The sequence below is a fragment of the Notamacropus eugenii genome, chromosome 2 (assembly GCF_028372415.1).
Source record: "Notamacropus eugenii isolate mMacEug1 chromosome 2, mMacEug1.pri_v2, whole genome shotgun sequence".
Taxonomy (NCBI): Eukaryota; Metazoa; Chordata; class Mammalia; order Diprotodontia; family Macropodidae; genus Notamacropus; species Notamacropus eugenii.
Window position 1 is genome coordinate 503,279,872 of NC_092873.1, and position 24,755 is coordinate 503,304,626.

The 24,755-nt window shown below is 41.2% G+C and overlaps 1 protein-coding gene across 6 annotated transcripts in view; it reads right to left on the reverse strand.

The window, feature by feature from the left end:
* Positions 1 to 24,755, reverse strand: part of TGFBR3 (transforming growth factor beta receptor 3) — a 232,166-nt gene that overhangs the window by 63,247 nt on the left and 144,164 nt on the right. For all 6 annotated transcript variants that reach the window (XM_072649068.1, XM_072649069.1, XM_072649064.1 and 3 more), the window contains one exon: positions 3,956 to 4,139. In XM_072649068.1, the coding sequence (XP_072505169.1) occupies positions 3,956 to 4,139 (184 nt within the window). The remainder of the gene's footprint in view (positions 1 to 3,955; positions 4,140 to 24,755) is intronic.

Here is a 24,755-nt window from a genome sequence, read left to right on the forward strand (position 1 = left end):
TCATAATTAAATCATGGGTTATTTCAATCCCTCTCCAAAGCAAGAAGATTGAAACAGGTCCCTTATCAAGGCAAAACACCAGCTCTCTCTCCATAATGTAACTGTCCGTGAAACAACACTGCTAATATAAAAAGAACTGAAGGTTTTTCTGCAGTTATAAATATTTAACTGAAATCTTACTATCACATACCAGCACAAGTCACCTCTGATTTCAAGTTTAATGGCATTACAGTGTCTAGGAAGCTTTAGTACTGATTGGGCCACTGATCCTCCTGCCCTTCCCTTCCAAAGCGGTTACTAGCAATGTTATACCAAGGCAAAAGTCAGAAAACATACCATCGGATCTGATTCTCTGGGACCGTGTGCGTTGACTGCTGGAGAGGCTTTGGTAGGGGTAAAGGTATAAATGACCGGGGCAAGGTCCAGCTGGGAGGAGTTCACCTAGGGAAATCTGGTTTTATCTATTTTAATTCATTAATGTTACTAACTACTTGCAAAATCCAGTTCTTTCTTAGGTACTGAAGTATGCCCTCAAATTTCAGGGCCCTTGGTCAATGCTATGATTGCCCCACCCTAGTTATAGCTTTGTCCCCACTTTCTCTCTTCCCCTACCCTCTATAATCTTGTTCTATCAGTTACCCCCCTTTTTTCTTGCTATTGCCTAAAGGTGTGATAAGTTTTTGAATCAGAAACAAGCAGAAGCAAGTAAACATGTACATGATGACCAAGGGACCTTCAGAGCTATCAATGCAGTGATCAGTGCAGACTTCAGAAGAAAGACCAGAACAGAGAAGCCTCAGCATTCTAGTTTAGAGCTGGAAAAGACCTATAACTATCTCATTTTAAGATAAGAAAACTGAAGTACAGAGAAGGTGAGTGAGTTGCCCAGAGTAAAAAGTGCCTGAGACAGGATTTGAACCAAGGATTCATGCCTCCAAGTTGAGTACCCAATCCATTCTGCCATGCTGCTAAGACACACCTCTTAAGACTGATTTTCTTGACTGTACTTGTCTGTTACAAAGAAAGGCTTATCTTAGAGGGAAGAGGAAGTAGTAGAGATGAAAAAAGTGCACCAATAAAATAACTGAAACATATTTTAAATAATTGAAAAAACATTTTAAAATAATTTAAAGGTGCTAAGTTTTAGTTAGAGCTTAGGGACAATAAATGCTTCCTTGATTCCCTGAAGTTGATCCACAGACCTTGTGGATCCCAGGTTAAAAACCAGCACAGTGTCTGACACATAGTAGGCCCTTTAAAATGCTTTTTACTGAATTGGGTTGAATTGAACAAATGGAAGAAAGCATTTGTCAAGCGTTGATTATGTATGAGGCATTGAATGAAAAAATCATTTATTGATCATCTATTATGTTCCAGGCACTGGGCTAAGCCCTAGGAAGGCAAACAGAAAGTTCTCAAAGAGCTCATATTCTAATAAGTTGTGACAGATAATATATAAAGGGAATTCAAAGTCCTTCACCATTCTGGATACCATCTATCTATCCTAGTTTTCATCTGTGATGCCCAGAACTGAACACTACAGATGTGGTCTGACCATGGTAGAATACGGTGGGACTATCATTTTATTCAACCAATCAGCAAACATTTATTAAGCTCCTACTATGTGCCAGGCACCATGCTAAGCACTAGCTCATTCCTATAAACTATGCCTCTCTTAATGTAGCCCAAGATTCCAAAAGAAGTTTTTTTGGGGGGTGGAGGGGTTTCCCCATCACATGCTGATTTATGTACTGACTAAGCTTGCAGTCCACTAAAACCCCCAGATCTTCCTTCAAAGTTACCATTAATAAGTGCTCACTAAATTCTCTTTCATGCAGTCATCTAAACATGCCTCTCTCATCTTGTACTTATGAAAAATGATTTTTTGTATCTAATCATAAGACTTTACATTTATCTCTACTTTTAAATCTTATTAATAAATTCGGCCCAATTCCCTTACCCCATCAGAGGTTGTACCACCTGTCAGAGGCAGCTAGGTAGCACAGTGACTACAGCTCTAGGCCTGGAACCAGGAAAAACTAGATTCAAATTCCCCCTCAAACTCTTCTTAGCTGTATAATTCCAGACAAGTCGTTCAGTCTGCCTAAGTTCCCCTAACTAGGAAATTTTCTCACCTGGCTGTTCACCTGAACTTTACCATCATCTCCAGAAACTCATCTTCCTACAATATCAAATCAGCTCTGAAATTCATAACTTCTCAGTATCTCCTGCCCCTTGGGCCGGGGTGGGGTCTGACTTAGAGGGCCACATGTTAAGTCATCCTTAACTTCCCTCCCCAACCTCGGCTTGTTCTCAGCTCTTTATATAGAACTGCAGCACCATCTTCTCTACATTCTCTCCATCCTGGCCGTACATAGCTTGGTTGGTGAGTTCCCTGGGCACCTACACTGGTTTCTTCAGACAAGTCTCATTTTTCCTCCTCATCAGAATTGTTCCCATTCTCACCTTCAGAATTTTGTCCCTGAGTATCTCCCATCTCGTTCTGTGCCTGGAATACTCTCCCTCTTCATCTCCAATCCCAAGGGCCAGGTTTCCCTGGACTCCTTCAGGTCTTGGAGAATGTAAAACCTTCTGAAAAAACCCTTCCTCTCAGTACCTTCCCTCTGGAGCTGTCCTAATGTACCTTTGTACATCTTGGTTTTACGTAGCTGTTTGAGTGTCGTCTGCTTCATTGGACAGCGATCTCCTTGAGAGAAGGAATATCATCCGCCATTCTTTTGATCCCCAGTGCTCTAGCACAGTGCCTGGTATATAGTAGGCATTAAATCAGTGCTTGCTGACTGACTTCCTCTGAAACATTTTACTCCATGGGATACCTCCTCATGAATCTTTTGAAATACACTTTCTCAAAATCTAGGGTACATGCCAGACCATGAGAGACAGAGACAGATAGAGAGACAGATTGTTGGGATGAGACTGAGCAGAGAGGGAGAGAGAGAGAAGAGACAGAGACAAAGACAGAGAGGGTGGGGAGGGGAGGGAGAGAAAAGGAGAAGAAGAAGAGGGGGGGAGTATGTCTTACATTGCCTGTGTCAACCCTGAAAATATTTCTGAGCAGCTCATAAAATTCACATTCCCGCTTTCCCCCAATCGTAACACTTAACGATACAGAAAGAATTTTGGATGCACCTGATGTCAATAAAAAGGAAAGAAAATTAAGCTGAAGAAATAGTGTTTTAGGGAATACACAATGGAATATTTTCAATTCCTATTTAAATTCTTGCTTACCTAAACCCTGGCTTCCTCTTGGCCCTGTCTAATTTACTTTAGCCTGATCAGCTAGGTGGCTGATAAAGCACTGGTCCTGGTATCAGGAGAATCTGCCTTCAAATACAACTTCAGACACTTACTAGCTGTGTGATCCCTCAGGGTCCTTGTGGCCACTGAAATAATCCCCAAATACACATTCAGGAGCAGTTTTCAAGGCAATATGGCAACAAATCCAGTGGATTTGGGTGGGTGGGTGGGGAGTTCTTGATTTCTTATAGATAGTCATAAACTTTGATCTGGAAGGGATTTTCAAGGACAATCCAGTACAACCCCCTCATTTTAAAGATAAGGAAACTGAGGCAGAGAAAGTTTATGTGACTTGACCAGGGTCACATAGCTAATAAGTATCTGAGTCAGGATTTGAGTCCAGGTCATTCTGACTCTAGAACTTGCATGTTAACCCCTGAGTCAATTAATTAAACCTTCCACACAAATGAAAATTTTGAAATAGGCTAATGGGATTCTATGAGATGATAGTTATAAGAGTAATGAATCATATTTACATAGCATTTTAAGGTTGCAAAGCCCTCTACATATATTATCTCATCTGAGATATGGATCCCAGACTCTGAGAAATTCTCTCCATGGTCCTGGTCACAATAAAGAAAACACAAACTGGCTGCCATCTTTAATTCATGGGCTCTCATCGGTCAAGTCAACTTACCTTCACCCACTTTGATGTAGACATTCTTCGATATCTTGAGTTCAGTGAAAGAGGTGACTGCACCATATTCCCTCTGGGCCCATTGCAGCAAATGAACATTTCCATGGGGAAAGCTCCTTTCCTCTGTTTTTGCTGATAGTGAGAAATTTCCTTCTGGAAACTGGACCACAGAACCTTCTGACACCTAAAGGAAACAAAATTCAATCCATCAAATAATCAACAATAATTTATTAATGACTTAATTTTTATAATCACCATACAAAGATTCAGTCCCTGTCCCACATAGAGCCAACAGTTTAAGACATAATGGACAGTGTGGTTCAGTGAAATGACCCCTAGATTCTGGAATCGAGAATCTGATTCAAATCTCACTGCTGATACATCCTAGCCACAGGACTTTGGGCTTCTGCACTAGAAATCTTCTGAGGTCTCTCCTAGGTCTAGATCTCTTCCTAGAAATGGTACCTGCGCCAAGCCTTGAATGGAACAAGGGAAGTCAAGAGGCAGCAATGAGGAGGGAAGGCATTCCAGACACTGGGAAGAGAAGGTACTTAGGTTAGACCATAGACTGCCTGAAGGGGAGGAGGAGGAGGAAGATGGGGAGGAGGAGGAAAGGAAATGCATGGAAAAGAGGGACACAGCCAGACCTTTAAATGTGGCCTGTCAATTTGGCAGCTATGTAGACAGTGGACTAAAAAGAGAACGTATCGGGGTCTGCCCAGCATGGTCCACAGCACTGGGAACTCTGAGACTAGTGACAGGTATGAGTTATCTAGACAAACAATCTCTCTAAAATGAAGAAAGGAAATTTAGTAGGCTACCACTATGAGGATGGAAATATTCCTGAGGAACATTCAGTTCCCATTTTTGCTCTTATTTTGAGCTCACAAAACAACTTTCTAACATAAAATTGAGCGTCTTAAGAGGCCCTACCTCCAGGAGGTCATGCCCTGTGCAGACAATCGGGATCGGGGTGCTTACAAGTATGGTTCCCATTTCAAATTAATAAGCTGGAATTCTGTTTTATGACCGAGTCTCTTTTGGAGTTTATTCAGTACTAAGAGAGTAATTGCTCTTGGGCAAATGGACAAAATTGTGTTTCCAACCCTGAACCTCCAAGAACCAATCCAGGATTCCTCAGAGAATCCACTAAAGAACAGGTATGCTCTGAGAGGAGGCCTCCTGGCTGACCCCATTCTCTCCTTCTTATCATGCTTTAGTGGCAGCAGCTGATGGACATTTACAGTCAATATTATCTCTTTAAGCCATACAAGTTTTAACATTTATTTAGCAGGTCATAAAAAAAAGACAATTACTTCAAATATCTCTTGGCCCCAGATAATGGAAAAACCACAAAATATTCAGGATGTCACATTCCCTTTTACAGAACTCTTTGTCCAGAGACACCAAAGTGGTTTTCAAATAATGTGAATCTATCATTATCCTTTAGAGACGGTATGTGGTAGCATAGGGAGAACGCTTGAATTAGACCAAACCTGGTTTCAAATCCTGGATCTACCATGTGTCCACAAGGCCTTCTGAGCTGGAGCAAATCAAGCATATACTCAGCACTTAATACATGTTGGGTATTTATGCTAAAGGTTAAAAAGAAACAAAACAAAACAAAAAACCAGTTTTTGTCCTCAAAGATCTGACATTCTAAAGGAGAAGACAATATATAGATAAATAGGTACATATTTCACTTTTTGGAGACTCAGTTTCCACATCTATAAAATGTGTATGATAAGAAGTTGTATCTATCTAACTTATGAGATGTTTTTGGGAAGGCCAAATGGGCTAATGTGCGTATGTGTGTGTCTTTATATTCCCGACCCCTAGCAAAATGGATGACACATCATAGCTGCCTAACAAATGCTTGCCGATTGACTGACTAACCAACTGATTACCCTCCATCTATATGAACTAAGGCACCAGATAAGACCCCACCTGAGTTCCAGACAAGAAAGCCTATCCACACACTCTGCCAAAGATCTCCCACCTCTTCCAAAGTGCTGATGGAGAAAGTAATCTAAGTAGTGTATATCCACCCCTCCACATATTGCCAAACAATATTAGTCACCCCTGTAACAGCTTCCCCCAAATTCCCCTGCGCACAATTTTTCCAGGTCTGACCCTAAGCAGGACAAAAACCAAAAGCTGATTCCCAGTCCCACATACACAGTCCATTGGAGAAACATACATATATACAACCTTGCCCCCATATTCTACTGTCAAACTATAAACACTTTTTAAAAACTGGAAATTAAGTTGTAATTTCTATACCTTCCTGACAGGGACAAAAATAGAAGAGAAACAGACAGATACACACAGAATCCCATAAATCCAACTGCCCTACAGCAAAGGAAAACAAATTCCAAAAATGTTTTGGACAGAGGAAGGGTAGGTTACTGAGACCTAGTTAATAGCATCCAGGCAAAAGAGGTAGATTTTTCACAAAGGTAGGACTTACTCTCAACACCCTGGGTCCAACTCCAGGAGGCTTCCTTCCTTCACCTCTTGAAAAAACTCAAGAACTCTATTTTCTTGTGTAAGCTCTTTCTCAAGCATGGAGATGAGCAACGTCAGAAGCCCCAAAGATTTCTCTCCATTACATTTTTCATAGTAATGCACAGAATGATGACCAAAGTTTATTTGAAAGACCCCCAAATTCCCACAGATAATGACGTCAAGGGGCTGTCAAAATGATCCAAATAAAGTTTTCTGGGCAACTTATGAATATTCTGCTGAGTTTACAAATGAAATTTAAAAGTCCCGCATTTAGACGGGATCCGTTCTGACCAATGTTTACTGATTTTCTACAAAGGCATAGATCTTTTCTACATAAAGAACTGGGCTATGATTGTTCTCATTTCACTCATTCATTCATTTATTCACTCATTCAACAATCATTTACTAAGTTATCTACTATGTGCCAGGAACTATACAAAGGAAGGAGCTAAGGAAACAAAGACAAAAAATGTTCTTTTTCAAAATAGTGCAATAATTATGCACAATAATACTACATAAGGACTAGATGTTATTAATATATAGTGGTATATATATTATAGTCTGATCCACCACATATCTATATATACTAACTATATCATATAATGCTAGCTATTATTAATATATAATGTTGTATACCATGTAGTATATATGAATATATACTGATAATACTATGTAAATGCTATTATTAGTAAAACATAAGTATCATATAATATGTAGTATATATTCCTGCATACTATAATACTACATAGATGCTAGCTATTATTAATAATAGCTGTTAATTATATTAATCATGTAATATATTAATAATTGTGCTAATAATAATTAATAGAACAGTTTTATAATGGCTAACATCTATGTGGTACTATAGCATATATAAATGCTAATTAATAATGATAGCTAGCATTTCTATGTCATAATATTTAAGGGCTAACTATTAATAATAACACTAATACAGATAACAGCTAGTATTTCTCTAGCACTTTATGGTCTGCAAAGCACTTTACAAATATTATCACATTTGATCCTCACAGGAACCCTGAGAGGTAAGTGCTGTTATTACCACCATTTTACAGATGAGGAAACTGAGTCTGAGTGGTTAAATGATTTGCCTAGGGTCATAGAGCTAGTAAGTCCAGCACCCTATCTACTAAGCTACCTAGCTATCCCTTGGGAGCTTACGTTGTACTAAAGAGAAGCCACATGATAGAAACACAGTTTTTGTTAAATGGTTTTCATGTGTCAAACACCACTAAGCACCGGGTTCACATAAGAACATACTAGCCTGTCCCTATATTCAAAGAGCTTCATGCTAAAGGCTGTGGTAGAAGGTTTACTGGTGACTGCCAGACAGAGATCCCAGGTACGTATATACAAAGAAAATACTAAGTAATTTGGTAGGCTACTGCAGCTGGAGCGGGGAGAGATGGTGAGACTAGCCTCTGGTAAGAGGTGGTCCCTAAATTGAGCCTAGAAGGGAGTTAGGTAGAGGTAAGGAGGGAGGGCACTCCAGGTAGGGGAAACAGCTGGGATAAGAGATGAAACGTCCAGTGTGACGAGCAGCCAACAGGTTAGTGCAGCGAGTTCATACAGGAGAATCCTGGGCGATTAGCCTGGACTGATGGACTGACGCCAAACAGCGAGGCATTAATTGGGGGCCAATCAATCTTCTTCAGTAGTGAAATGCTTTAGGAGAAGTGGTTTGGCAGTGGTAGAGAGGGGGAGAGACTGAAGGTGTGGACATGAACCAGGAGATAGGGTTAGCTGTCGGGACGAAGTGAGGTGGGCCTAAAGAGGTCTGGTGGCCTTGGGAATGAAGGAATGGAGAATCAACAGAAACCTCTCACATTCACAAAGTGGAAGGGGTTCTACAGCGGACTGTCCACAGTAACTACCACCTCCATGCCCCCCCTCCTCTGCCACTCAATTCAACTGTCCCAGGGCTTATGGGGGAGAAACTTCTGTGTGCGGAAGCCTCTGGTTTTGCCCCAGGTGAAAATAATTACAACTCTGTTAGTGGGATGCCAACCCTTTACCCCCTCTAAAAAAAAGAGGTCCTTCCACACTGAAGGTCTGAAAGGTCAATGGGGGATTCCCCCTTTCTGGGATGCGTGCTTCGGGGCCTAGGTTTTACAACGCTGCACATAAACTCTGACTAATAACTTTCTTTACAACACTTGTCAGGCATCACATCAACCCAGCCCAGTGGGAGCTAATCCCTGGCTTTCTGAAAGCTATTGATGTACAGAAAACGAGGGAAAGCTACTTAGATCATACTCTACTTTGAAATGCCTGGGGCTCCCCCGAAATGCCCTTGCTGCTCACCTGCTCCGAAACAAGAGCCTGTGATTCTGCTTCTGCATCCTTTCGTCCCCCACATCAAACTTCAATAATAACGACCAGCATTTACTACCCTGCAAAAACGGAGAACTCAGCTGGTCCTCTCTCCACGGAAAAGCACTTGCTGCTCAGTCATTTTTAGCAAACCTGTCACCTAGAAAAACACAAGGGCCCAGGAATCCTTTATTCTGCTGCCAAAATCACTCTCCGCATTTAGGGTAACATCTGCTTCACCTCTGGATGATCTGCCTCATGTGTTCTCATTCATGAGTAAACCATAAAACACTTTTGTTTTAAAATATATGTACCGAGAGTAAATGTCTTTGACATGGAATATGGTATAAATCCCACTAGTGCACATTTGAGGACAAGAACCAGAACTGTATAAACACAGAGATAAATGCATGGCCTCTAAAGCAATGCACCCCCAGTTTATTTAAAAGCTGGGTGCCTGCTTGGGTACCTGATTCTTTGAGGGATTTCAGAGAGTACTCAGTAACTGAAAGGCAACCTGTCTTCGTAGATCAAGGACTGACCACGGGGGTCCTTGCCTCTGGCATTGCTGGCTAAGGGATCCTGGATCAGTCACTTCCTTCTTGGTGGCCCCCCCATCCCCAACTCTCTAAGCTTCTTAGTTAAAGATGAGTTGCTGAGTTGCAGTCTTCACCAGCGGGGGTAGCTGCCACACTGGGGAGTTACCACAACATCAAAATCCTGAGAAATGGATGAGAAACAAAGCCCAGCTCACTCCACTAGGAGGTCTAAGTCATGTGGATCTCACTACCACCCTTGGGCTAAAAGGCAAGAAAGAGATTAAAATGCCTGGTATCCAGCTATTTGGAAACCAACTACCATCCTTCAGGTACCCTCTAGAAAAGACAAAGGGGATTTTCCAAGACCAACAAAACATCCTTTTCTATATATTAATGGAAAACTTCCATTTGGTTGTTTTCTCTTCTCCTTACCCCTTGCTTAATTCAACTCAATTCTATTCATTATGCATTTTAAAGCACCTACAAAGTGGCAGATGCAGAACAACTAGGTAGTGCAGTGGAGACAGCACCACTGCTTAGAATCAGGAAGACTTCTGTGTTCAAATCCAGCCGCAGATACTTCCTCGCTGTGGGACCCCAGGCAAGTCACGTCACCCTGTTTGCCTCAGTCTCCTCATCTATCAAATGAGCTGGAGAAGCAAATGGCAGACCACTCCAGGATCTTTGCCAAGTAAGCCCCAATATGGAGTCATGAAGAGTCATGACCAAACAACAACACGTAGTGGGAACTGTTTCAGACAATGAAATACAATTAATCAACCGATCAATACCAAAATATTCAAGACAACCCACTTCTTGGAAGCAAAGGACCTAGAACAACAAAGTGGGTGTCCATCAGATGTCTAGGGGAGAAAATTATGGCGTATAAATATCACAGAGTAATACTGTTCAGAAAGAAATGGAAGAGATGAGAAATTCAGAGAAACTTAGAAGATCTGTATGAATTGATGAGAAGAACCTAGATCACAACTGTGGTTGTTTGCTGTTCTCTTAGCAGAGATACTATAGTGGTTTGTCATTTTCTTCACCAGATCATTTTACAGATGAGGAAACTGAGTCAACCAGGGTTAAGTGACTTGCTGAGGGTCACCCAACTAGTAAGTGTCTGAAGCTGGATTTGAACTCCAGAAGAGGAATCTTCCTGACTCCAGGCCTGGCACCACCTAGCTGCCCCTAGAATATGGAATCAGGAAAGCTTAGATCCTCACTAGTTTTGTGACTAACCCTGAACCTCTCCTCAGACACTTACTTGCTGTACCATCTAATCTCTAGGACTCCCTCAAGCTCTCATTTTCCAATCCTATGATCTTTGATTCTAAGAGGTTATTTATTCAACCTGGGAAACCTCATCTTGAGGAAAACAAGGGCAGGGAAGGATCTTTAACCTTCACTTATAAATAAAAATGGATTTTTTTTTCTGAAGACTTTCAGGGTAGGAATTTCTACAATTTGCTTATTCTAATAACTAAAATTCCTCATTCCCTCCACTAAGAAATGATCTTTTAGTCAGACTTTAAAACTCCAACATGATTTCTTTTCTATTAATATTTAATTTCTATCACCTTCATTTCTAAAAATATGCTCCCCTCCCCCCTCACCCATTACACAGTGAGCCATCCATGAAGAGCCATTCAGCAAATTCGGTATGGTGGCTAAAGGACATGCAATATCGCCCATCCATAGTCTCTCACCTCTTCAACAAGAGGAGGGAGGAACATATTCTCAACTCATCTCTAAGACCAAACTTGCTCACTGTAAGTACACCATGTTTGGCTTCTCAGTACAATTTCTCATCTAATACCTCCACCTAAAAACATCAGTAACTAAACATGTTTCAGGACTCACTGCCTTCCTTTCCTCCAAAACCCACAGAGTTTTCCTCCTCCCTAATTAAAACTTCATACACTGACATTCTGTGATATGACTAATGTCTTCCAGTGGGAATAATTCTATATCAAAAAGCCAAGTATCTCTCAATCTTAGCAAGAGATTACACTGAAGAGAAAATAGTGGAATCATTCATTCCATGGCTAACCAATTCAGAAACCATTTCTGGGGACGCCTTGGGATGCCCCTTCTACTCTATGCTTCCTGTCATCTTAACCACGTACAAAGTGGATCTTTAAAATACTGATTATGCTACTACTAAACAATTTTTTTTTAAGACAGAACATTACTCTGCCAAGATAGGGAGTTTTATTACTAGAACTTGAAGTTCAGCAAGGAGAGCCAAGTTTGTTATTTTTCATGGATCAGATCCAGCTAACTCTTCCAAAAGAGAATGAAAAAAAAAAACACCAAAGAGGCAACCAGCACTTTTGTTTCCACACCTGCCTTCAAACATTAACCCTCAATTCCTGGGACAGATTCTTTTCAACTTAAAGTTCGATCTCTGAAGGCCTTGAACATCGCAATGAGTTTTGGTTAATGGATGTGGCTGCTACTTTCCAAAAGTGGGGAGGGTATATTTCTTAGGATTATCACAGCCTATGTTTTTGACCAGCAATCTCTAAGCCTTGTCATCTACCCTCCCACCTTGGTTCAGGCCCTCATCATCTCTTTCCTTCCTAAACTGGGATTCCAGATTCCAGTCTTTCCCTTCTCCTCCACAAAGTTGCCAAGATAATCTTCCTAAGGTACAGGTCTAGGTCACTCTCCTCCTCAAAAACCTTCAGAGGCTCCCTTTAATTACCTCTAAGATAAACTATAAGCCTGATGTTTACAGTCCCCTATAGCTTGGTTCCTCTCTACATTTCCAGATTTATTTCAGTTTAGTCTCTTCCAAACTGCCCTTCTAGTTACATACTGAACACAGCATTCCATGTCCAGTCTGTGCCCCCAAGCCTGGCATGCACTCCTTCCTAACCTCCACCTCCTGGCACTCCTAGCTTCCTATAAGACTTTACTCAGGTTGCACCTGCCCCAAGAAGTCTACGCTGCATGGTGAGGACTTTTACTCTTCTCCAAACTGCCCTGTTTTTATTTACCAGTGTAAATGCCCACCATAATGTATGCCCCATGAGGGCAGGCATCGTATTGTCATTATATCTCCAGCAATCGATTCAAAGGCTTCCACATAATTAGGGCATTAAAAGGTTCGATGACTTTAATTAAACTCACTCTTAACTTCCTTCTTGCCTGGGTTCATTGGCAGGGGGGGTAGGAGGGCCTTGATAGCCCTGCCCCTCACACGGCTCTGCCCACTCTTGTAATCCTTGTGGATTACTGATGGAAATCAGGGTGATTCTAAATCCTGCCTACTCCCCAATAAGGAATCCAGTCTTGAAGCAAAGTCCTTAAGTCAATGAAAAAGAAGGAATCCCCAGCCCATAGTCCCATGCCCAAGAATCAGAGTCAGGAATTTAGAGGCGGAAGAGCCCCCTACTATGAACTTTATTTTACAGATGAGAAAAAGCAAGGTGAACCAAAGGAAATGGCCAGTACCAAGGCCACACGGACAGACAAGAATGGAGCCAAGATTTGAACTCAGGTCCTAACTCCAAAGCCAGTCCTCTCTTTCCACAGTATCAAGGGTATAGTATCAGTGAACTCTGAGAAACATTGGGTTGATTTTATTTTGTTTAAATGAAAGCCACAATACCCCTTTGTTTCCCTGCCCCATTCTAACTGGTCAAGATGACCACGCTTACAATTTAGGAGGATTTCTATCAGACATTCATCCTTTCCCTTCCCCTCCTCCACTTTATCTCATGTTCAATGACTGGATTGGTGTTTGTCATTAATGCTGTGTTTACAGTAATAACAATAATACACCTAAAAAGAAAAAAAATGATAGTTACTTTGTTCTCTAACCTGCACTAACACAAAAGGTCATGTAGAAAAACTCTGGCCAAGGCCTGGATGGAAGCATTCCCTGAATGTTTAAAAGCAATGGGTTTTGTAAAACTAGGAAACCTCTCTGTCCCTGATGGTAGAGAAAAGTCTGCTTGAGTCTCATCGGAGGAGAATCTGTTCCAAGAACTATTCAGTCACACACACGCACATACCTATACATACACACATATATACAAACATACACACTTACACATGTACACACACACACACACACACACACACACACACACACACACACACACACTCTATCCTTGGAATCCAGCCAGGCTCTCAGAGGAGGCTGAGTTATCATTTGAGTTCCTGCCAGAAGCGCAGGTTAGAGCTTCTTGGGAAGTTCCTCTACCTTATACACCCAACTTTGCCCAGAGACATGAATTTTATGCTGGCAATGCTGAGTCTCTTTGCATGACTGGGATCATCCCTCTAGCCTCTGATCCCCTCCCCCCAAAAAAACCTCTCTTCTCCCTTTCCTCCTTCCTTCCAGAACCCTGGCTCACACATACTCAGTAAGTGTCCTACAGTTCAAATTCTGTATAGGAAGAAGGAAAAAAGGAGAAAAATGGAAAAGAAATCACACAAAAGGAGAACCCTCAGTTCTGTTCCCCCCCCCCCCACAAAAAAAGCCTTTTATGCCAAGAGGTTTTCCAAATCAATTCCAGGAACATAAGCCTCTTGGTAAAGCTGAGTGAGGTTTTCCTTCCAAAGTCAGCTGGAGAAGGATCTGTGGCACACTGGACTATCATAAAGAAGGGTAACAGATGGATTATGCTTTGAAATGCTGTGTCTGGTGCATGGCTAAGCACCAGCACCACCACCCCCCAAAAAAAGAAGAAGAAGAATGGAGGAAAAGCACTGGAATAGCATTAAAATATTTAGCTCCCACGTGGGGGGAGCAGCCTGGATTGTATAAGGATGTGAAAATGTTTTCCCTGCACAATTGCTCCCCCTACTCAGTCCTTCCTGTTTCCTCCCTCCCCACCCCACGGGGTGTGAAATGTGATCAGCCAGGGCTGCCATCACCAGCCAACATGACTCAGGCCAAAAGAAGCACAAGTAAATAAATAAATACCTACTTGGAGCTTACTGCCTTAAAGAAATAACAGCTTCCATGCCCACGAACCCACATTCATCACATAAGGGGCTGTGTATCAGTTTGGTACAGTAGGAAGGGCTCTTGAATCAGAGCTCTGGAGTCAAAGGATATGTGTTCAAATCCTAACTACCTTACCACCTTAAGCAAGTCACTTAACCCCTTGGATGTCCCAGGGGAAACATGGTAAGGCTGGACGAGCTTGTGCTGCTTTATTTATGATGAGTCAGTTTACCTGCTCGCTGGTCCTCCAGGTTCTGATTTCTAAAATTAGGTGGTTAGACTGAATGGAAGGAAGGAGGGAGGGAGGGAAAGAAAGGGAGGAAAGAAGGAAGGAAGAAGAGAGAGGGAAGGAAGAAAAAAGGAAGAAAGGAAAGAGGGAGGGAGGAAAGAAAGAAGGAAGGAAGGAAGGAAGGAAGGAAGGAAGGAAGGAAGGAAGGAAGGAAGGAAGGAAGGAAGGAAGGAAGGAAATAAGCATTTATTAAGCACCTACTCTATGCCAGGAACTGTGTTAAATGCTTTACAATTATCATCTCATTCAGTCTTCACAACACACCTGGAAAGTACAAGTCATTATTAATTCCATTTTATAGTTGAGGGATCTGAGGCAGACAAAGGTTAAGTGACTGGCCCAGGGTCACAAGGCTAGTAAGCATCTGGGGCTGCATATGAATTTAGATCTTCCTGACTTCAGACCCAGTGCTCTATCCATTGTGCTACACAGCCAGCCTCTGAGATTCTTTTGGTTCTTGTTCTACAATACCATTAACATTCACTGGTCCACGCAATTAAGGTACTTGCCAATCATGTTTCCATCAAACAGAAATCCCCTTTCCAGTGGAGGTCCTCAGACCTTCTTTCTCTCTATAAACTAGTCAGGAGCTTCCTTGCTTCCCACAAAACCTAGGTGACTTACTACTATGTTGAATTTTGGTTTTCAACATGACAGAAATGATAAGGGCCTGAGAATTAGTGCTCCCCCTGAAAGGTTACATCACCCTACATGCCTACACACGCTAAGGGTGAATGCTGAGATGCTGCCCTCAGAAAATAAACATGGAGGGACATGAAATGGGGCCAGCATGAGGATGCACACTCATCTCCCACGAAAACGTTGTGAGAGGGGGAGGAAATGGAGGTGGGGGAGGACAGGAGGGAAAAGGGAGGCAGAAAGAAGGCCCCTCTCTCACCAACTTCATTTGAAAAAGGAATTCCGTCCCCAACGTTTGGCAAACCAATGAAGGATGACTGGATTTACAAGGAGGTATTTTTCAAAAAGGAGTTGATAGCCACCCTCAAACCTTCTATGAAGTCATCCCACCACACTCCTAAATATGTCTTACCTTATCTAAGATCAAAAATTGGAAGCTAGAGGAGAGCTTGGAGACCACTAAGGCCAATCCTTTCATTTTACAGATGAGAAAAGTGAAGCTGACCAAGGTTGAAGGGATTATTTCACCACTTAGTAAATGTTCAACAATTGACTGATTCATTATGATCACAGATAAGGAAGCTGAGATTGATACGTTAATTGGCCCATGATCACACAGCAAAAGATGGATCTCTTGTATCCAAACTGACTCATCCAGCTAGGCACAATTGGATAGAGTGCCAGGCATGGAGTTAGAAACTCATCTTCCTGAGTTCAAATCTGGCCTCAGACATTTAGTAGATGGGTGACCCTGGACAAGTCACTCACTCCTGTTTGCCTCAGTTTCCTCATCTGTAAAATGAGCTAGAGATAGAAATAGCAAACCACTCTAGTATCTTTGCCAAGAAAACCTCAAATGGAGTCACAAAGAGTCAGACACAACCAGAAAGGAATGAACAGCAACAGATGAAGAGAATGTTCACAAGGTTGTGAAATGGAGAGTATCCTTGAGCCCAACAGTCATGAGTGCCCTCTTAAGTGTACCCCCAAGATGCTTTTGGGGGCTCCTCATCAGGTACCGTTATACCTGAGGCTCCAAAATGGACATGCAGCATCACTACAGACACCTGGGTTAACTTCCTACGTGCTGATCTCAGTTCCTCTCAAAAGGCCACAACACACACGGTGACCATGGAGCCATCTAGAAATGCTCTGGATACGTTCACAGAAAGGTCCCAAATGACTTCAATGAACCCAGGGAACCAGGGATGTTTTAAACCTCATTGGCTTAAATGAATTATCTTATATCCACTTTATCTGTATTTTGTAAATACTTAGATAAGAGTCAGCTTCCCAGGAGGTCCTCAGTTCAAATCTCTCCTCTAAAATATTCTGGCTTTGTGACTGTGGCCACTTAAACTCAGCACTGTAAGCCAATCTTGAAGACTGGAAGTTAGAGAGGAGGTGGTGACCTGTATGGACCCACAGTTTGAGATTCTTCCAAGCAAAAGGAGATTAGCAGAACTTATTCCAGTGAGTTAAATGTTACACTGATGCTTGGTAGAGTTCTTTCAATACAGAAGGGTCAGTGATTCCCTCCTCTAAAATATGGTCTTTGATGGACCCTGACTCATCCAAGGATCTGGTCCCTAGGCATTAAGACTCTTAAGAACAAGCCACTAAAACCAACAGATAAGTGTCCTCCATAATAACAATGTATGGTATTCATCCCACAAGGGACCCTTGAGTCATCAGCCCATTGGAGACACAGAAAACAACCAATCTCAAAATGCTCAGTCATTCAATTTGCTTTCCAAAGGCAACTTACACAGTAAGAACACTGATCTGACAAAATCCAAATCAGGGTATCCAGACATCTTGGGCTTTTATGGGGATTGACTTGTGATTAAGTAGAAAGCAAGACCGGTGTGCCAGGCCTTTGGTCCATATGCTCAGATACCTTCTCTGGGTTGCCCTTCAAGAAGTTTTTTATTTGTGTGTGGGGATAATCATCCCAGCTCTCCACAAATTTCATGTTCTAACAATAGTCTTTCTGATGATGGTAACGGGAAGTTAAAATGGAAGGGGTAGAGGGGAGACAGGCCAGAAAGAAGATAAATGTGACCATCCCAGATGGGGCATCTAATTAAAGACTTACAAAAATGCCTCACGAGGGTATAAAAGGTTCTTGAAAAGCATACCAAGGGACCACTGTCTCTGGGAAAGCCTGGAATATAAGCATCTGAGGATCAACCCAGACAGTCATTGGGTGATTTTTTTTTGAATGTTGGAAAATTGCTGGATTAGGAGCGAGAAGACTCATGAAAGCAAAGGGAAGTCAGCAAAATCAGAAAAGCCAAAGATTCAGTAATGTAAAGGAAAATAGCAAAAAACAAAGCAGCTGAATGCTACGTAATTATGATGCTCAAACTTGGACTGAAAGAGAAAAGAATGTATTTCCTCACCTGATGTGCAGGGACCAAGTATACGAGTGAGAAAAATAATTTACCGGCTAACTTGGCTGATGAATTGATTAGTTTTGGTGAACTCTAATTCTTTCCTTTCTTTTTTATCCTTATAAGAGACATCTCTTGGACAGAGAAGGAGGAGAGATATTGGGGAAATAAAGGCAATAGAAAAATAAGTGTCAATGGTACTAGCCCTTCCCTCGCAGGGTTATTATGAGGATCAAATAGAGAATGTTTTAAGACTCAGCAAGAACTATAAAAAAGGTCAGTAGAGATGGAGATGACAGGGTTGGACTAGCTGATCTCTGAGGTCTCTTCTGCCTTAACCAATCAATCAACACTTATTAAGCACCGACTGTGTGAGAGACACTATGTTAAGCTATGACTTCATGATTCTGTGTGACCCAGGGTAAGTGACTTAACCTCTCTTGGTCTCTCTTAATCATCTAGAAAGTAAGAGGCTTGGAATGGTAATAATTAATTTAAAATGGGTAATTAATAATGGCTAAAATGGGTAATAATTAATAATTATATATTTAAGTTATTATTAATTATTTAATATATAATTATTAGTTATTAAATAATTCTATAATGTATAATAATTAATTAATTAGAAATAGCTAGCACTTATAAAAAGAACTTCATGTTTACAAAGTACTTTACAAAGATGGTTTCTGATGTCATTTCTAAGTCTAGATAGATGATTTTATGATACTATAAGACCCTGGACTAGTCACTTAACCCCTTTGGGTCTCAATTTCCTCATCTATAAAATGGAAGGGTAGGAAAAGATGGCCCCTGGAGTCCCTGCCACTTCTAGGTCTATAATTCTATGATAATGTTGTTGAGCTACAAAACTCATAGATCTGAACCTCGACATAAATCACCATGCAGACCTCGCCTACATGCATTTTAAATAAAAACAGGTATATTCCTTTTAAATTATCTCTAAATCCAGTGGGAAAAATGATTGCCAAAGGGGAAGAAAGAAGAAATCCAAAAGGAAGAAATCATTTCCAGGCTTCTAATTGAGAAGAAACAGAGGGCACCCACAGAAAGAATTTCTTTCCTCTTCCCTAACCCACCATGATAAAGCTCACCAATAGCCAATGAAGTTATTCTTAGCACACTTTTTGAAACCAGAACCCTCACTGGCCTATTACTTGGACTGGTGCACAAGTTCACTCTTTAGCCACTGCTGCTGGTGCTGGCTTTCTAGGTCCCCTCCACAGCTCACACTCACCCTTGCCCAGCCCTTGGTGCACATCTGGGGCCACTTAACAACTGATTGGAAATTTAGCCTTCTGATTTCCCGTTAAATACAAGGCACAGGAAAACACACAGCACTTGCTTTACAGTCGGTCTTGTCAGTCATCCAAGCTCCAGTGCAGCCCATAGAATTGCCTGTGGTTCCATGGCCGAGACCCAAAAATGTTTGGGCCATATTAAAAAAGAAAAAAGAGGCAAAGGAATAAGCCAGATTTTGGCATCTCTGGCCTCCTCAACTCCTCCACCCCTCCCACTCCCTTTCTTAGAAATGCATAAATAACTTTGAATTGCCAGGTTCATTTCTGGTATTCATACAATCTCAGAGTTTAGGGCTTTTGAGGGCATATTGTCTAACCTCATTAGGATAAAATTTTGGTTTGTTTCTAATATAAAACCAGGAGCACAGAACAGGATTTCAGTCCTTTATTCATACTGTAGCAACTCAATGTTTCTTTAAGCTTTGCTGAACCGGGTCTTGTCTCTGGTAGCTTAACATTACCACTGCCAGTTTTTACTTCCGTTGTCTTAATGGGTTATAATACCAAAGCATCATAAAAGTTAGTTTTATCTAGTGACTGATTCATCCAGGGATTCTTAAATTTATTCTAACTATAAACATTTTTAAACAGTATTAAGCTAACTGAATTTCAAGATAATTGGTTTCTTTAATAATCCTCTATATTTTATATTATGCTTTTAAAATATGATTTTGAAAAAGGGCCCATAAGCTTCACCAGATTGCCAAAGATGGTTCAGGACACCTAATTAGTTTGATCTGATCCCTTTACAGATGAGGACACCGAGGCACTGAAGTTTTTTACCTCCCCTAATTGAGGAGTTCATGGCAAAGCCACAGCTAGACCCTCAGGTCTCCTGCTTCCTCGTCCAATCTGCTTAATGAAAAGCCTGAGGAATCTCAGGGAAAAGAAATTATTTTCATAGGCTTCAATGATTAATTGCTAGAAAAGGAAATACAAAGGCAGAAATCCAAAAGTGATAGCCAGAAGATGTTCTCCCTCCCTAACTGACACTTTTACCTACTTAACCTGCTGCATCATCCTTTTTCTCTTTGCAGATGTCATGAGGTAGCGGATAGAAGCTGAGGCCACTCTTGGAATGAGGAAGACTCACGTTCATCCTACCTCTGACCCAGATTAGCAGTATATCCCCAAACAAGTCAACAACCTCTCAGGATCCCTGGCCACTTTTAAAAACTTTAAATCTTAGTTTTTAAAGTTTTAAAATCTTAAGTTGCCTATCTATATCAGTGGAGTGGGTTTCCACTCCAGGAGTTCCCTACATTAATTCACCAATGAAATCCCAGTTCTAACCACCATCCCCTCAACCCAGTCAAAAAGCGTACACAGATCAATTAACTAAACTCTCCTAACTTAGATATGTGCTCCAGAATCAGAAGATCAGTATTATTAAAGGCCTCTTCAAAATTTCTTGCTGGTCCAAGGAATTCAGGAACTGTGTAGTTTCCAGGGGCCATCTGAACTCAAGTTGGATTTTCCTTTCCAAACACAGAATGCTAGTGGGAAGCCAAAGATGGAAAACCTGTTCATCATGGGTGTGCCCTGAAGCTTAAAACAATGAGAGATGGTTTAAAAATAAACAAGGAAAGAAAAGCCAATTAAATAAAAAAGATCACATCAGAAAAATCTGTCAAAGATTTGCTACTAATAGGTTTTAAATGAACCTTCTCACAAATGTTGAGGTTCCAGTCTTGGTCATCTCTTCTATTGGTCTCCTTGATTTCCCCATGCACCAAAAGGAGTGGGTTTTTTGTTTCTGTTTTTTAGTGCTTTGCTAGAATGGTTTGTTATGACCAGGGAGGCTAAATATAACCATTTGAAAGCTAGGCCATTCCCAGGGGGTGATATCTACTGCAGGAGAATCTAAATTCTTCTATGAGATTCAGAGAGGCGTAACAGATAGGACGTTGGATTCTGAATCAAGAGAAGCTGAGTTCAAACTCCCACCTCAGAAACTTACTAATAATGTGACTCAGGACAAGTCACTCAAACGCTCTGTGCCTCAATTTCCTCATCTGTAAAACGAGGGTTTTCGATTCAATCACCTGTAAGGTCCTCTTCTACCTCTAAATCTATGATCCTATGTTCTACCAGTTTTGGTAAGCATGTTCCACACTGACTTGCAGTCAGAAAGGCCTGGGTTCAAAACCCACATCAGACATTTACTGTGACTCTTGGCAAATCACTTAATTTTTAGGAACTTCGATATTCAAAATGAAGACGTGATAACAGCACTGATCTCACAGGGCTACAGTAAGGACAAAATGAGACAATGTACATAAAGGGCTTGGCAAACCTTAAAATGCCATCCAAATGCTGGTTATCCCACCCAATGCAGAGTTTATGAGGAAGCATGACATTTGCTTTCCAAGTGTCTTTAGACCCATTTTCCTCCTCCCACCTCCTAACTTTCACTCTGCCAATGAGAAAACAGCTCATCTGATCACCAGCTCTGACTATGATTCCAAGCGTCATGAGAACTGAGCTGACCTGTACTCTACAGCTTCCAGTCCAGGTCAGAATACTGAATTGTAGAGGTGGATGAGAACTCAGCAGCCAACAGCTTCTTATATAACCCTTCCAAACGATTTTTTAACTTGGTATTTTCAAAATGACCCAACTTAGGTCTTTAAGAAGTGGGTGGTTGGTTCCCTGACTCCATCAGGTGATGAAATTTTCAACTCTCCAATTTATAAATCATTTCTAAGTTTGCCTCCTGTCCCTTTATTTTGTGGTGTGTGTGTGGGAGGGGGTGTCTGTGTGTGGGGTTTCATATACAAAAAGTCCACAACTGGAAACTCTGCCCAAAACTCCTACCATCAATCTTCAGGCTGCTACTGCTTCCTAGGTAACCAGCATAACTGGATAAATGAATAGCACATGGCAGAAAGAAACAAAATTCCACTTCTCTCTGCCCCACATGCTCCTTCTTCCCCATATTTTGGAAAAGTGAAAAGTATTTCCAAGATTTAGCAGCAGAGAAATACTGTATGAAGTGTGCGTGTGTGTGTGTGTGTGTGTGTGTGTATGTGACAGAGAGAAAGACAGGGAGAGAGAGGGAAGGAGGGAGAGAGAGGGAGAAAGAAAGGGAGAGATGAAGAAAGAGAGAGGGAGAGAAGGAGGGAGAGAGGGAGAGAGAGAGACAGAAGGTGGGAGAGGAGGGAGGGAGAGAGGGAGGAAGAGAGGAAGAGAGAGAGGGAGAGAGAGAGAGAAGGAGGGAGAGAAGGAGGGAGAGAGAGGGAGAGAGAGGGAGAGAGGAAGAGAGAGAGGGAGAGAGAGAGGGAGAGAGAGAGACAGAAGGAGGGAGAGAGGAAGAGAAAGAGAGAGGGAGAAGAAAAGAAAGAAAACATTTCCTAAAAGGAAGGATAGTATGGTATAAGATTTGAGTTCTCCTTTGGGTCTATAAAATTTATCCTAAGATTTCAGTCTTTATGAGTTCTGAAAACACCAAAGACAAGTCTTCTCTCTATTAATAAGTCCCTCACATCTCATTTTTACAGGTTTCCTTTTGAAGTTTGGAGGTAAAAATTGGAGAGTCCATTTTTTTCACATCTATCTAAGTAAAATGTGAATCTACTCAGAAAGGGAGGATGTTGTTACACACCAAAACAATCTCTTTAAAGGATTCGCTTTGGTCCCAGAGGGCAAAACCAGGAGCAATGGTTAGCTATTGAAAAGAGTCAAATAAAGGCACTAAGGATGGAAAAACTTTTTAAAAGTCAGAGCTATCTGAAAATAGAATGGGCTGCTTTGAGAGGGGATGGGCTCCCCCTCCTCAGAGGTCTTCCAGGAGAGGATGGACAGACACTTGTTGAGTATTCGGCAGTGGAGATTCCTTTCAGGTATGAGTTAGACAACATGGTCTCCTCCAATTCTCAAATTCTTATGAATCTATTATTTATCGACTCCTTAATCCATACCTCAATAAGACATCTCAGGGTGCAGAGGGGTGGGAGAAGGGAATACCAAAGACAAAAAAAAATCAAGTTCTCTGTCCTCTTTTTTTCTGTACCACTCATTAAATAATCTTAAGTAAGTCTATACTTCACTCTTCTTCTCTTCTATGGGTCTCTTGAGGTGTCCAAGTAAGATAAGCAGGTTTAATGAGTAGGGCCATAAATCATAGATCAAGAGCCAGACAGGACCCTAGAGGCCCACAAGTCCAAGCCCCTCACCTTACAGTTGAGGAGATGAAGAGTCAGTAAGATTAAGTGACATGCCCAAAGTCACAGTGAATGATGTGCCCAAAGGTAATATCAATGCTGTTAAACTTGGATGTGAAAAATATGGCCCTTGTCATAGATATAAATACATACACACACACATCAAGAATTCTTGGGTCCTACTGTCACAAAAAAGCATTCAATGTTATTTCAAATTGACACTGATTTCTGAAAGAGGAGAGGGAAGGTTCTGTCAGAAAAAGATAACTAGGCCAAGTTTGAGAAGTCTTACCTCTCTATCTGATGATCTGAGACCCAGAATGGGAAACAGATGGTCCAACATCTCCTACTGGCCACAAAGAAATAAGAAAATAAAATGGAAGGAAATAGTTGTCCTTAAGTTTCCTTAAGGGAGTCTTAAAACAGATATAGGCATCAGGTGTCTTAGAATTTAAAGCCCCATTCTGTTCACAATGGCTCCTTTATGGTGGTTCCATGGAACAAAGACTGTATTTGAAGACAAGAGGATGCAGGTTCAATTACTGTGATACCTGTGTGTGACTGTGGTCTCCCTGGGCCTCAGTTTCCTCATCTATCAAATGAAGGGGTTAGAATGGATGATGTCTAAGGTTCCTTTCAGATTTAAATTGATTATCTACTCTTATATTGTGGCTTATAAGTCTTGCCAGGTCCAGTGATGGACTATGTGTCTGTAGTCCAAAAGCCAACCTAGGTAGGCTCAGAGAAGTCAACACCAGGCTGGCAAAGAATAAAGAATTTTTTGGCCAGAATGACTTTCAAAGAATATTTACTGAATTAAGGTGGGAACAGAGGGCCAGCATCATATCAGTGGATAGTGGAGGGAGTCCCCACACCAAAAAGTGACAGAACCTTGATATGCTGAAATATAATCAGGACTATAATAATAATATTATTGTCCTCCAAATAATTCCAAAGAAATGGATGTGAAAGTTGCTATGAGTCAATTCCATGATGACTGGGCCATGGACCAAAGCCTTCTAAAGTAAGGGAGATTTGGTCAAAGGCAGATCTCTCAGTTCCATGTAAACCCTACATCTTATAGAGTAATATTAAATAACCAATGATAGAATATAACAAATATTATTTATCGCTGTGGTCTTCAGTTCTTTCCATTGAAACTGATTGGGAGAAGGAACTCTGGTAACTTTGAGCAAGTCACTAAATCTCTGAAATGGAAGCAGTTTATTCATTTGTAAAATCTCTGGACTAAGTCCAGACAGATCTTTAATAGTCCTGCTACTGCTAAACTCAATGATCTCTTGAAGAAAAGGGAAGAGGACCCAGATGTGCAAAAATATTTATAGTGGCCCTTTCTGTGGTGGCAAAATATTAGAAATTGAAGGGATGCCCATCAATGGGGAATAGCTAAATACGCTGTGATATATGAATGTAACAGAACACTATTGTACAATAAAAAATGATGAACAGGCAGATTTCAGAAAGCCCTGGAAAGACTTGGACAAACTGATGCAAAGTGAAATTAGCAGAACCGGGAAAACACTGTATACAGTATCAGTAACACTGTGTGATGATCAGCTCTACATGACTCAGATCTTCTCAGCAACATATGATCCAAGACAAGTACAAAGGACTCAAAGGAAAATG